This window comes from Gossypium hirsutum, chromosome A01 (assembly GCF_007990345.1).
Source record: "Gossypium hirsutum isolate 1008001.06 chromosome A01, Gossypium_hirsutum_v2.1, whole genome shotgun sequence".
NCBI lineage: Eukaryota > Viridiplantae > Streptophyta > Magnoliopsida > Malvales > Malvaceae > Gossypium > Gossypium hirsutum.
This window is the reverse complement of record NC_053424.1, coordinates 104,586,473-104,601,001: the sequence shown is the minus strand read 5'-3', so window position 1 is coordinate 104,601,001 and position 14,529 is coordinate 104,586,473. Positions and strand designations below refer to the sequence as shown.

The 14,529-nt window shown below is 35.2% G+C and overlaps 1 protein-coding gene and 1 non-coding gene across 24 annotated transcripts; both read left to right on the top strand.

Annotated features, from left to right (window-relative positions):
• The first annotated feature begins 1,062 nt into the window (after nucleotides 1-1,062).
• LOC121206468 (small nucleolar RNA R71) lies at nucleotides 1,063-1,168 on the top strand. Its single transcript, XR_005901503.1, has one exon. It is a non-coding gene; the product is annotated as a small nucleolar RNA R71 (small nucleolar RNA).
• An 8,900-nt stretch (nucleotides 1,169-10,068) lies between these two features.
• LOC107916698 (uncharacterized protein At4g17910) lies at nucleotides 10,069-13,607 on the top strand. Of its 23 annotated transcripts, none has more exons than XR_005926455.1 (8): nucleotides 10,075-10,338; nucleotides 10,762-10,818; nucleotides 10,910-10,969; nucleotides 11,069-11,104; nucleotides 11,779-11,868; nucleotides 12,203-12,853; nucleotides 13,061-13,151; nucleotides 13,428-13,607. XR_005926455.1 is itself a non-coding variant. In XM_041112149.1 (7 exons), exons 2-7 carry the CDS (start codon nucleotides 10,804-10,806, stop codon nucleotides 13,563-13,565), a joined length of 417 nt encoding a protein of 138 aa, XP_040968083.1. In that variant the 5' UTR covers nucleotides 10,106-10,338; nucleotides 10,769-10,803; the 3' UTR covers nucleotides 13,566-13,607. The 23 variants fall into 23 exon arrangements, 4 of the variants coding, with proteins under 4 accessions (XP_040968090.1, XP_040968083.1, XP_040968078.1 ...); XR_005926463.1 differs by having other exon boundaries at nucleotides 10,106-10,338; nucleotides 10,769-10,818; XR_005926464.1 differs by having other exon boundaries at nucleotides 10,106-10,338; nucleotides 10,769-10,818; nucleotides 11,776-11,868.
• The last annotated feature ends 922 nt before the right edge of the window (nucleotides 13,608-14,529 follow it).

Here is a 14,529-nt window from a genome sequence, read left to right as displayed (position 1 = left end):
ACTGGGTTTAGCTCCACATGCGACGCTTCGTCCAACTTCCGCTTATTTACTAAAAGCTCTTTTAAAAATTTCATTGCATTCGGCATCTGCGACAGAGCTTCAATAAACGGTAAGTTAATATGTAATTTTTTCAACAGTTTAAGGAATTTACTGAATTGTTCGTCTGAGCTGTCTTTCCTTTTCGCGTTAGGATATGGGACATGAGGTTTATATTCTTCATTCACCGTTTTGTTATGACTTACTTCACTTTTACCTTTGCTCACCACAGTTTCTTGCATCAATTCTAGCTCAGGTGCAATAAATCCTTCCTTATCTTGAGTACAAGTTGCGTTAAGGTGTTCTCTTGGGTTAGGTTCGGTATTACTTGGTAAGCTACCTTGTGGTCGTTCGGAGATTAGTTTGGATAGTTGGTCCATCTGAGTTTCAAGCCCTTGGATCGATGCTTGTTGGTTCTTATGTACTGTCTCGGTATTTTGGAAATGGGTTTCTGATACTGAGATGAATTTAGAGAGCATCTCTTCAAGGTTTAGTTTCTTCGCTTGTTGATAGGGTGGTTGCTGAAAACCTTGAGAATTTTGTGGCTTTTGATTCCCTTGACCACCCCAGGAGAAATTTGGGTGGTTCCTCCAACCTGCATTATAAGTATTATTGTATGGGTTATTTTGAGATCTAAAGTTATTGTTACCCATATAGTTGACTTGTTCCTCTTCGGTTGTAGGATTGAAGGATTGATATTTTGTATGCACACCTCCTCCACTTGAGTCACACCTCATTATTGGATGTACCTGCGTAGAAACAAGTAAACCATCAATCTTTTTATTAAGAAGTTCTACCTGATTTGACAGCATAGTAACTGAGTCGGCGTTATAAACGCCGGCTATTTTTGTTGGCTTAGTCCTCATGACTTGCCACTGATAATTATTCTGTGACATTTCTTCAATGAATTCATAAGCCTCTTCAGGTGTTTTGTTGTTGATGGTTCCTCCAGCAGCTGCGTCAATCATCTGTCTTGTTGAGGGATTCACACCATTGTAAAACATTTGAACTTGCAGCCATAGAGGTAACCCATGGTGAGGGCACCTTCGCAATAGATCCTTGTATCTCTCCCATGCATCGTAAAGTGTTTCTAAGTCCATCTACACAAAAGAAGAAATATCATTATGTAACTTAGCCGTTTTAGCCGGCGAAAAATATTTTAGTAGAAATTTTTCGGTCATTTGTTCCCAAGTAGTGATGGACCCTCGTGGTAACGATTTCAACCACTGTTTAGCTTTGTTTCTCAGTGAGAAAGGGAACAACTGAAGGTGAATGACATCATCAAAAATGCCATTAATTTTGAAAGTGTCGCAAAACTCCAGAAAATCCGCCAATTGAGTGTTGGGATCCTTATCCTGCAAACCATCAAATTGAACAAACTGTTGTATCATCTGAATTGTGTTAGGTTTCAGTTAGAAATTATTTGCAACAATAGCAGGTCTAACTATACTAGATTAAGTTCCTGTTAAAGAAGGTTTAGCATAGTCATACATAGTGCGTGGAGCAGGATTTTGATTAGCTGTAATTGCAGGAGGTAGCTGATTGCCTTGGTTTTCAGCTATCTCTTCGGTTGGAGGTTGAGTATCGTCTTCTTGTTCGTCCTCCGTGTATCTCAAGCTTCGCCTTATTTCTCTTTGGTTTCTACGAACTATGCGATCAATTTCTTCGTCAAAAAGTAATGGTCCTGATGGGTTTCTTCTAGTCATAAACTAGGAAAACCTGCTAAGAGAAAGAAAAACTAAATTAATTAGTAATAATTAAATTGCAAAAAAAAATAAATGGCTAAAGTAATAAAAATTGAGTGTTCCTAATATTTTAGTTCCCGGCAACGGCGCCAAAAACTTGATTGTGAGGTTTCATGATAGGTTTTCAATATTTATAATTACTCATTCTTGAACTAACTATTATCGCGATGTAGGCAAGTGTACCTATCGAACAGTAGTATAGTTTTAGCCAGACTGGATTGTCAAACCCAAAGGAACTAAAAGTACTAATAATGACTGTCTTTTTATTATCTAGCCTAAGAATAAAAGGGGTTTTATTTGTTTTAATTAACTAATTATCTAAACTAAAAACGCACAGAGAAAAAGAATTAGGGAATTGCTTTTGGGAAAATCGATTGACTTGAGACAATACCTATGGAAAAATCCACCTAGACTTTACTTGATATTCTGGCTCCGAATCGGACGATTTATTCATTCAACTTGTTCCGTAGAGATCCCTAAGTTATGTTATTATCCTTATTCAAGACTAATAACGTCTAATCCCTAGATTGAATAACCAAGACTTTTCTCTAATTAACATTCTAGGGTTGCATTAACTCGGTCTATGGATCCCCTTATTAGGTTTCACCCTAATCCGGCAAAATCCTGTCACCCTATTTCTAGGCGCGCAATTAACTCCACTTAATTATGACAGAAGTACTCTTAGACAGGGTCTATTCCTCCTCTTAATAAGAGCATGTCTTGAATCAGTATCCTGGGATATCAAAACAAGAATTAAGAACACATAATTCAGAATAAGTTAAATATTTGTCATACGATTCAGAAAATAATAACAAGATTCGTCTTAGGTTTCATTCCCCTTAGGTATTTGGGGGATTTAGTTCATAACTAAATAAGAAAACATCTCCGAAGAATAAAGAATACAAAATATAAAGAAAACCCAAAACTCCTAAGGGAAATTAAGGAGAGATCTTCAGTCTTGATGATGAATCCTGCTTCTAAGATGGATCAATCGGCTTCCTTGGGGTAATTCCTTACCCCCCTTCTCCGTACTCTTTTTCCTCTTCCTCTAAGGTGTATTTATAGGCTTTGGAATGCCTAGAAGCCCTCAAAAGTGTCATTTTCTGAATTGGACTTAACTTGGGCTCGACAGGGACATGCCCTGGCACACGCCCGTGTTAGATTACTTCAGGCCATGCTCGAGCTTGCCAAATTGCTTCGGCCGTGTGGTCTGCCCTTGTGAGGAGGTCCAGGCCTTGTTGATTTTGTACTTTGGTCCATTTTCTCTATTTTTTCCCGTTTCTCGTTCCTTTCGCTCTCTTATGCTCTCCTAAGCATTAGGAGCATCAAATTCACCAATTCTAATGAGAAATCAACCATAAAATGCATTAAACATGAGGTAAAAATATGTATAAATTACAGTTTATCAGTAGTATAACTTTAGCAAGACTAGATTGTCGAACCCAAAGGAACCAAGAGTACTAGTAATTACCTTCTTTTTATTATCTAGCCTAAAAATTAAGGGATTTGGTTATCTAAACTAACTAAACTAAGAGTGCACAGAGAGAAATTGGGGAAAAGCTTTTGGGAAAATTCGATTGATTAAGACAATACCTAAGGAAAAATCTACCTAGACTTCACTTGTTATTTGACTCTGAATCAGACGATTTATTCATTTGACTTAATCTGTAGAAATCCCTAAGTTATATTATTATCTCTCTCAAGACTAATAACGTCTAACCCTAGATTGATTAATTGAAATCTCTTTCTAATTAACGCCCTAGTGTTGCATTAACTCGATCTATGGATCCCCTTATTAGGTTTTGCCCTAATCCGGCAAAATCTTATCACTCTATCTCTAGGCATGCAATAACTCTGCTTAATTATGACAAATTTACTCTTAAACGGGGTCTATTCCTTCTCTTAATACGAGCATTAACTCGAATCAATATCCTGAAATATTAAAGCAAGAATTAAGAACACATAATTAAGAACAAGTCAAATATTTATCATACAATTCAGATAATAATAACAGGATCCATCTTAGGTTTCATTCCCCTCGAGCGCGTATTGCATAAGTTCTTACCGGGGCCCGAGCCTCTGATTTTGCAGTAGCATCCTTGGCAATAGCTCAACTGCCACTTGCACTTTCGGGATGTCTCGGAGGTCTGCCTCGAGAAATAGGAGCATTCGGCTGTGAAGCTAATTCAATCTATTTATTAGCTCGCTCCGGGAAGTCTCTTAGAAAATGGTTAAGAGACCCACATCTAAAACATGCACCACTCTTCCTTCGGCACTCTCCGAAGTGAAATTTGTTACAGCTTTTACACTTCGGCTTTTGATCATCTACGCTTCCCACACTAGTTATCATAGGGGAAGAAGACTTCGGGTTATGTCGCTTGGAGCTTCTTGCTCTACCCTAATATCCTGCTGTTGAAGTGGAATGTTCTTGATGACTTCTCGATTTATTTTTGGGGAAGGAGTGTACTCTGCCGCTCAACCTCTTACTCGAAACTCGAGCTTCTCTCTTAGCTTACTTTCTTTCATTATTTAGCTTTTTAGCCTTCTTGGCCCTGTCAGCTAATGCGACAAATTCTCGTATCTCAAGGATTCCGATCAGCAATTTAATTTCCTCATTGAAGCCTTCCTCGAAGCATTTATAGATTTCTGTCTTTGATTGGACCCACTCCGTGGCGTACTAACTTAACCTCACGAATTCCCTTTCATACTCTGACACAGTCTTATTTCCTTGTTTGAGTTCTAGGAACTCCTTTCGCTTCGAGTCTAAAAATCTTAGACTGATGTATTTCTTTTTAAACTCAACTTGGAAGAACTCCCATGTAATGTCTTCCCTCGGTACCATTGAGGATACCATTTTCCACCAATGATATATTGTCTCTTTCAAAAGAGATACAACACACTTCAAGCATTCCTTGGGTGTACATGACAATTCATCCAAAACTCGCACAGTATTCTTGAGCCAGAACTCAGCTCATTTAGCATCATCCTCAACCTTAGCACTAAAATCTTCAGCCCCATATTTTTTAAGTTTGTCCACTGGGGCTTTACCAATTCTCGCGGGTGCCATACCGTGTGGCACTTCTCCCTCAGGCTGAGCAAGGGGCGGAGAAGGTTGTGATATATTGGGGCGGTTTCTCAAATAATCCCCAAATCGTTCATCCATCATCTCGAAAGAGGCAGCCCTTGCCTCTTCTCGGCCTTCAAACATAGGCCTTCTACTACTACTAGAAACAGCTCATTGTACGGAAGCTAGAGCATGGCTCTCGGCTCGCTCGGACTCATCTTGGGCTTGATTGAAAGACATTTACTATATTCAAATACAATTAAAATTGGTTAGGAGATGTTACACTATCATAACTTGTATAATGGAATGTATAGCTATACTCAATACGTGCTACGTTAGTCCGAGAATCGACTAAACTGTAGCTCTAATGCCACTAAATGTAACACCTCTTACCCGTACCCGGGACCGGAATAAAGTATAAGGAGTTACCAAACATATACTTGGACACTTTCGGAAAATACAGGTTATAAAATTTCATTCTAATTTAAAACTGACTAGATAACACCATAGTGTCCCGATTATGGACCTACGAGGTCCAAAACATACATTAAAAGCGATCTGGGACTAAATTGGGAATTATAGAAAATTTTAGAAAAATTACTAGGGTTATGCCTCACATGCCCGTGTGGAGGTAAAGCACACGCCCGTGTGCTTAGGGACATGCCCTTATCCCTCATCCGTGTTGAATTATTTCGATTTCTTTTTCAATTCGAACCTACAAGGGTTTTCACACGGCCAAGCACACTCCCGTGCTCCTGGCCCGTGTCCCTCACATAGCCTAGACATGCCCGTGTCATCGTCCGTGTCCAAAACCCAGACATTCTATTTATAATGTCATCATTCATTTTGAGGCACACGGCCAAGGCACACGCCCGTGTGCTAAGCCGTGTCCTCCACACGGTTGAGACACACGGCCGTGTCTCTACCCGTGTGTTTACTACCATCCAAATTGAATTCAAATTTTAAGTGCAGGGGACACACGGCCAGGCAACACGCCTATGGGGCTAACTGTGTGTCACACACGACCTAGACACATGCTCGTATGTCTACCGGTGTGGACATTTTTAAGGCTATTTTTCAAGCCTTTTGTCACCCTCTATCATCCATACACACTTAGAGACTTCAATGGTATTTAACATGGCCTAATTATACTCTTAAACAACCTTGACATGACTCATTGCATGTTAACCTCATCTCATTGGTTTAGTACATGCTAAATTATCCTTTTCGTATTAGGGATTAGCATAGCTCATTTTACTTTTTACACTTAGGCCATATTATAGCCATATACCTTTATATGCTATGTCCACTCTCAAATTATTAAGTTCCATTTCAATCATCCAGTCATGATAAAGCTCATCATCATATCTCATGAAACATTTAAACAAAGACATGCATCATTGGTAGGTTTACTAACTACATCAATATGAGCTATATCTCATGGCCATATACAAAAGAATAAGTATACCATTTAGGTCATTACATTGGCTAGCCAAATGAAACATAAAACAAAATAACCAAAAAAATCATATACATGCCATTAAACAAAATGGAAGTATCTATATACCAAAGCAGGACAAGTCGATAGTGTGTTGATTCTCCAACCGTCTTCCAATCTTCACGAGTCCACGAAATCTGTAAGGCAGGGAAAAGAGAAGGGGGTAAGCATTTATATGCTTAGTAAGTCCGGATAACTGGAAAGCAAGATTACCAGTTAATTAGCATACAACCATATTAGGCATTAATTCCAGCAAGCATGAAATAGTTTCCCTATCACATACACTCAATCATCAAGTTAGTCTCATAACAGTACATCATGTCATTTGTCTTAGATGAGCTCATCAATTCAATATTTCTATTTCTATTTCTCCTGATAATTTCGTTGAATTTCTTAGAAATCTCGATGGATAGCCCAATTACCGTCAAGTTATACAAGCGATCATCTCTAGTACGCATTCCAGTAAACCTTATATCTTACGATGAGATTACCAGTCCAGCCTAAATCCCCAGTAGTATTAACTCATAGAGCAATGTCGGCATTACCAGTCCAGGCTAAATCCCTTTCTATAACAATTGCTCTCATAAGCTCGGATCTGATTTGCCAGTCCAGGCTGAATTCAGTCCTCAATCGGATTATCCGTCCGGGCTAAATCTTTAGTGTACCCATATTCTTCGGGAGGCTCAATCACTCAAGAAAACACCCGTCTGGGCTAGATTCTTTCTATTTTGAGATCGTTTAATTACCCGTCCAGGTTAAATCTTTTTCTGCAACACATGCAGGATTTCATGTCATGTAAGCCATAATTTATCCATCGGACTTTCTTTTCTATTTCGACCGGCACATTTATCATTTTTCCTTTACACAAGCACATTCATCAATTATCATGCAATGAAAATCTAAATTTTAATACATTCAAGAACACGAATGTTTAAGTATATTAAGAGTTTACTTCAAGTTATATGAACTTACTTGGTAATGGCTTCGGTTTCGTATTTCGGTTATTCCAAAACCTTTCATTTTCCATGGTCGACCTCTGAAATTATTTTCTCGGGGTCTATATCAATAAAATTAGATTATTGATACATCACTTATTCATTTTAGGCTTAAAACTCACCCCTGGGCAAAATGACCATTTTGCCCCTAACCATTCACAATATTTACAATTTAGTCCTAAGTCTCGTATAATGAAATACATGTAATTCCTTGGCTACCCAAGCCTAACCGAATGTATTATAAGCTCATACTAGCCCACATTTTTCTCTATCTCACATTTCTACCCCATATTTTATACCTTTTTCATTTAGGTCCTTTTTGGTGTTTTCATGAAAAAACACCTAGCAAAAGATGTTTATCTAACATCTAACTTTCATAGCCCTCCATAAATCATCAAACAACAACCATCTCATGCATGGTTCAAATTTCTAAAATGATCCCTAGCTTAAAATATGGGTAGAAATGGATAGAGCATGTTACGAGGGTTTCAAAAATACGAAGAACATTAAAAACGAGGCTAGGGAACACTTACCATTGAGCTTGAAATGTTGGAAAACCCTAGCTATGGGGACTCCTTCAAATTCGGCAGCATGGAGAAGAAAATGAGTGAATTTTTGCTTGATTTTCCCTTTCTATTTCATTAATTAACCAAATGACCAAAATGCCCTTCCTTACTAACCTTTCCAAATTTTCCATGCATGCCCATTTTTGTCCAAAACTTAGAAATTGGGAAAATTACTCTTTAAGGACCTCTAATTAATATTCCAAAGCAATTTCATACAAATTGCTTCCAGCATCCAAGTTTTATAATTTATTCAATTTGGTCCTTAATTTCCAATTGGACACCTTACACATAGAATTTCCTCATGAAACTTTAACATATACTTATTTTCATATCCTAGACCTCATAATGATCATAAAATAATTATTTTAACATCGAATTTATGGTCCTGAAACCACTATTCTGACTAGGCCCTAATTCAAGATGTTACACTAGCCAATCGTCGCTCCTGTGGGACTGTCTTACACTAGATCATCATTTCTCAATGGAAAATGTCACATCATTTCGTCTTTTCACCTCGGCAACCTCTGACATAGTAAGTTAGCGAACTGACTGTGAAACATACAAAGCGGACGTTTTTGCACAAGATGAAAAGATTACTTTTGGAAGGATATGGACAGAAGCTTTAGTCTCGTAATGCGGAGAAATGATGTATACTTGTTGAAAAAGGTTAAGTGCAGGTTCTAAGCCTCATGAACACTTTTTAAGGAATCTTGATAACCTTTGGCTAGACGAGTTTAGTTACTCATGCTTTTTGGGAATAAAAGTATAAGTTTAATGAAATAGAATTTATTAAAAAGGAAAAGAAACAAAAGGCTAAGAGACTTAGGGAATTTCTGCTATCGGGGAGGAGTTTTTTACAAAAAAAAATGGAAGTCTCAATTCATGTCACTATATCCCTTATTTATTGTACATGAAAAACCCTAGTTGGTTTCTATTTAAACTTTAAATGATAATGTTTAAGAGATATAATTAAAATTAAATCTAAACAATCACTACAGGAAAATAGGGTTTTAGCAGCGTTTTTAGCGGCGTTTTATCAAAAAAGTCGCAAAAATTGAAAAACACAGAGCAATAGCGGCATTTTATAGCGGCGCTTTTGGCAAAACGCCGCTAAAAACCAGAGCATTAGTGGCGCTTTTGGAAAAACGCCGCTAAAAACCAGAGCATTAGCGGCGCTTTTGGAAAAACGCCGCTAAAAACCAGAGCATTAGCGGCGCTTTCGACAAAACGCCACTAAAAGTCATATAACTCCTAAACCTTAAAAAAATCGTAAACACTAATCTATAACCCCTAAAACAATCATTATTAAAATTTATGGTTATACAATATATTAAATATTTTCTTATATAATCATAAAAGAGATAGTATTGAATTTAAAATATCGAATTAATTTTGAATTTAAAATATCGAATTAATTATCATTATAGTTTAAAGTTTAGGGTTTAAGATATATGATTTAGGGTTTAAGGTTTATGAGTTAACTATGGTTTAAGATATATAGTTTAGGGTTTAAGGTTTAGGAGTTAACTAGTATTTGAAGGTTTATGATGAATTATGGGTTTAGGGGTTAGGGTTGGAGTTTAAGGTGTAAGGGTTTGGGTTAAAGGTTCAAGGGTTAGTGTTTATGTTTATGGGATAGGGGTTAAGAGGTTTACGGTTTAGATTAATTAGTATTTTTTTAATTTATATATTAAACAATTTCTTATATAATTGTAAAAGAGATAATATTAATTTGAATATATTAAACTTATGATTATAGTTTAAATTATTTAAGAGATAATACTACAATTTCAAAATTTCAAAATTACAATGACTAAAAAAAACAAAATTAAAGTAAAATGACTAAATCCACAACTTACATATAATTCAATGACTAATAGAAAAATAATAATAATTAAAAATATTTAACTTGTTTATATTTAAAAAATTAATAAATATCAAAAGAAAATAAAATGTATATATTTATAAAAAAATTAAAAAATTTAATTTACGTTAAGTATTTGTAAATATGATGTATTAAGTAAACTTTAATTAGAGATTTAACAGGTTAGTGGCGTTTTTCGAAAAAACGCCACAAAAAAATAAAATAATTTAACGTCATTTTAATTGAAGATTTAGGGGTTTAGTGGCGTTTAAAAAAAAACGCCGCAAAAAAAACATAATTGTTTACTTAGCCATTCACCCCCAACGTAAAACAATTTTCTAATTCTCTAATTTCTCCTAATCCCTAAATTTCCCCCAAAGGAATCAGCAGACACGGTGAAGACTCATTGTTTTCCTGTCATTCTTTTGTAGCTTTGGTTATCCACCGGCCAAAAAAACACACGCTATAGAAGGAAGAGAGTTTTCGTGAGAGGGAAACCCTAAGTTTTCTCTGGTGTTTCTGGTTTTTGTGATTTTTGAAATTCGCTGCTTTAACGGAGACTCATTTCAGGTATCAATCTCTTTTTTAGTTTCAGATCCATGCTTTTTTACTTGTATATCAGTGGGTTTTTCTTAGGGTTTTTGGTTTGCAGCTTTAGAAATCACTGTTTCATTCCGTCTTTCAAATCTACAGATGTCGGTCTTGCTCTTCATTTTTGTTTGTTTATCGTCTAGTATACGTTGTTCTTTATTTTTGGATTGTTTGTTTCCTTCTGTTAAATATTATAGCTTTTGCGTTAGTTTCTATTTCTTTAAGTCTTTGCTTAGCAGAATACTAATTGCCTAAACAAAAAGCATCCATATGTAAATTGTTTATTGCATCTGTGTTGGCCTGATTTTAGTTCTAGGAAGCCGGTGGGAGTTGTGACGCATGTAGAGTTTATTTGGTTTGTACTAATTTGGCCAACAATTGATATGCCTAAATTGTTTGTAGTTAACAGGTGATATACATGATGAAGTGGAGAGTCATAATCGTATGCTTGACCGGATGGTGTGTAATTGCAGCTGTTAAACCCAAAACTTCCAACTTTCATGAAAAATCCTGGTTTTCTTGTTATTTAACTGATTTTGTTGTAAATCAGGGCAATGGCATGGATGCTACAAGGGGCATAATGTCTGGCACCATGGATCGGTTCAAGAAGGTATCTAAACAAGTTTTGCGCTACTATTTTAACTTCATGTTTATTTAATTCAGTTTTTGATAAAAATTGGCTGAAGATTATGAGGCTGCTGCTTTATAGGTGTTCGAGAAGAAGTCCAACAGGAAAATAATGGGGGTATGTATATCTGATTCTAACATTAATTTTATTTGAATGAGGGGATACTATTACGTAGATATAACTGCTTGGAGACACGATATGTTTGCAAGTGGAGACACAATATAACTGCATAATTTGGCTTTTCTGACAAAACTTTAACTGAACAACCTTAGCTTTAAGATTCCATTTCCAGACATTCATGGCGGTGCAATCTTTTTTATTTAATAAAACTATTTTTTGGGTGAAATATTAAGAACAATATAATACTAGTAGTCTGTATAACATAGCATTAGTTAAAAGAGAAAGGTTGATTGCAACCTTTAACCATTGCTTTTTGTGTGCACTTCATAACTGTTGCTTTGTCTTTCGAGTTTTAGAGGGAAGTTATGTATTTATGTAATTTACATAAGTGGAAACAAAATGCCTAATAATAAAATCACTAAAACTGATTGGACACATCTCTCCATTCTCTAACTTAATCATTCACTTCATTTTCTGATTTAACTTACATGTAGCTTTGGATTATGTCTTCATTGTTCTACCCACACTCTTTGCCTTACATGTAGTGGGAATTTATTGATATACTTTGTCACTTACTTGTGTATCTTGGTTGTTGGGAATTTAACATTTCTAGCTTCAGCACTTAGCAAAACCTGTCACATTTTAATTACAAAATTCTTTGTATGCAGTAGACATTATGAAGTGGAACCAAACATGATTAGAAAAGTACAGATTTGTGAGTTACTAGAGCCGACAGTAACAAGCATAGCTCACGATTACAGGTGTTATTGGCGAGATTCAACTTAGAATTAAGCATGTTGTTAATAGATTTTATATTTGTTCAAATTCAGCTTGATTTGAAATATGCACTTAAAATTTTGTCTAAACTCATCTTAAGTCTATTTCATTTTATTTTTTAAAAATGCTATTTTATATTTAACCTAATATTTAGTAATTTATGTATTTTTCATTCATTAAATTTTTATGTATAGTCATTTTATTTTTTTTAATGCTTACATTATAGTATTATATATTACTATAAATCTTATTGGTAAAATTTTGCTATCTGTCCTGTATTATGTATAAATTTACATACTTGTCCATTTTTGTGAACAGCAGGAGTATTTGCTCATGTATTAAAGGATTGCTCGCAGCAGTGGTGGTCAACAGCTTGGCCGACGAACTTAACCACTCCATCCAATCATCTCAATTTTAAGGAATGGATGGCGTGGAACTTAGCTCCAAAAGCCTGGCATCATGTTCACAAAGTGCCATGGAAAGTCTTTTTCTCCTTTATTATTTGGCAAATCTTGCTTGCCTTAAAATGCAAGAATCTTCAAAAACCACAATGACCACAGTCGAGTGGTCCAGCCAACTCCGAGCAAGGCTGTGGAATTTTTGCCATGTCTGGACCCATGTTAACATTTAATCCTATACCCTCGTACATAATATTTTTGTTATTGTTGTTCTCATAAGGGGTCTTTACATCCTTTCAGAAAGATTATTATGTATGAGAAGTGGATGTCTACATTCATTCACTTTGAAAACTTCTAAACTTGTCCTACCAATATCTTAAAACTTATTGAATTTGTTTGTATTTTCAGTAAACTTTTATGTTTTTATCCTGGAAAATATCAATCCAAAATATTTTATCATATTAATGTTTTTGAACCTTGCATAATTTTTTTAGATGGACCTTGGAGTTGGCTCCTTTGTGCTAATGAATGCAGTTACTTCACGGCAAGCACGAAACATCAAATCATCAATGTGAGTCGTTATATTTTCCAGATGTTGGTGTTAATTTGTCATGTATATTGCTTACCATTGTAAATTCTTTCTCTTCTGAGCATACGTTATAATTTTGGCATCACAATTTTCTTTTGTGCATGCAGCATATCTAAATTTGGTATGCAGTATATAGATGTATATTGTTTCAGATCTATGTTCCACTAACTTTTCAAAATGCTTCCTAAGGAGTTGGTGGAAGGCAGCCTTTAAATCTGCAACTCCGCTACTACTGTTAGGATTTGCTAGACTTGCTTCTACATTGAATCTAGACTATCAGGTAGAATATATTTCTTTGCGCTGGACTTTTTGTAATAATAGTTGTTTGCAATGGAATAGGATAAGTTGTGTACTATATCTACTTGCTAATATAAAACAAATGGAACTCTGGGAGATGTCTAAAATAATGCTCCAAACCAGTTTGTACTCAAAAGCATTTTGCATAATAAGGTTTTAGTTAAATGACGCCTTTCTTAATGTTGGTAGTTCAACATTTTAGCTGTTGATGACTGATGATCATTACTTTTTTTCGTTTAATGGAATTTCTCCCTTGTAGGTACATGTGGGGGAATATGGAGTCAACTGGAATATGGAGTTCAACATTTTGGCATTATTTTCTCACCAGGATGAATTATGTTTTAGGAATTCTAATACTTTGTGTGTTTGTATGTGTGTATGTTTTTTTATGTATTAAATTACATATTGAATCAATGTTTATGTATTAAATTTAAATTCATTAATTTTTATATTTAGTTTTGAAGTTTAAATTTTAATGGAAAATTTAATTTAATTAATATTTTTTATTTATCCTTAAAAGTATATAGTTTAAAGTTCAAATTTGGAAAATTAAACATAATATAATATTTAACATAGAAATAAATATTATTTAATTAAAATAAAATAATTTTTTTAAGATCATTATTTTTAGCGGCATCTGTGAAAAAAGCGCTGCTAAAGGTTATGATCTTTAGCGGCGTTTTTGAAAAAAGCGTCGCTAAAGGTCATGGTCTTTAGCGGCGTTTACGAAAAAAGCGCCACTAAAGGTCATGGTTTTTAGCGGTGTTTTTTAAAAGCGCCACTAAAAGTCCTGGTCTTTAGCAGCATTTGCGAAAAAAGCGCCGCTAAAGTTCATGGTCTTTAGCGGCCTTTTTTTCAAAAAAAACGTCACTAATTTTTGCGGCGTTGCATATAGCGACGTTTTTTACGGCGCTTGGGAAAGCGTTGCTAAAAGTATTAGCGGCGTTTAAAAACGCCACTAAAGGTAAAAAAACGCCGCTAAAAGTCTGTTTTCCTGTAGTGAATATCATAATAATCCTAACAATAATCTTAAATTTAAAAAAAAAAAAATTCAAATTTAAACAAATTTTTATGTTCATAAATCTCTTCTTTGAAATTTTGCCCCAAGACTTCCACACTTTGTATTTTTGGCACCACATCTTCCCTATTTCGCATGCCGACCCATTTTGTCTTTAAATTCACATTTTTTGCCCCCAAATTTCCTTTTTCCTTCAATTTAGTCCTTACAAGATAAAAAAAAGGCATAAACATCCCAAATTAGTAGGATCATACTCAAAATATATATGTACTTAAATCATAAAAGTATGTCATTTTAGAGTATTATCATACTGCCCCCTACTTAGCCCATTCTTGCCCTTAAG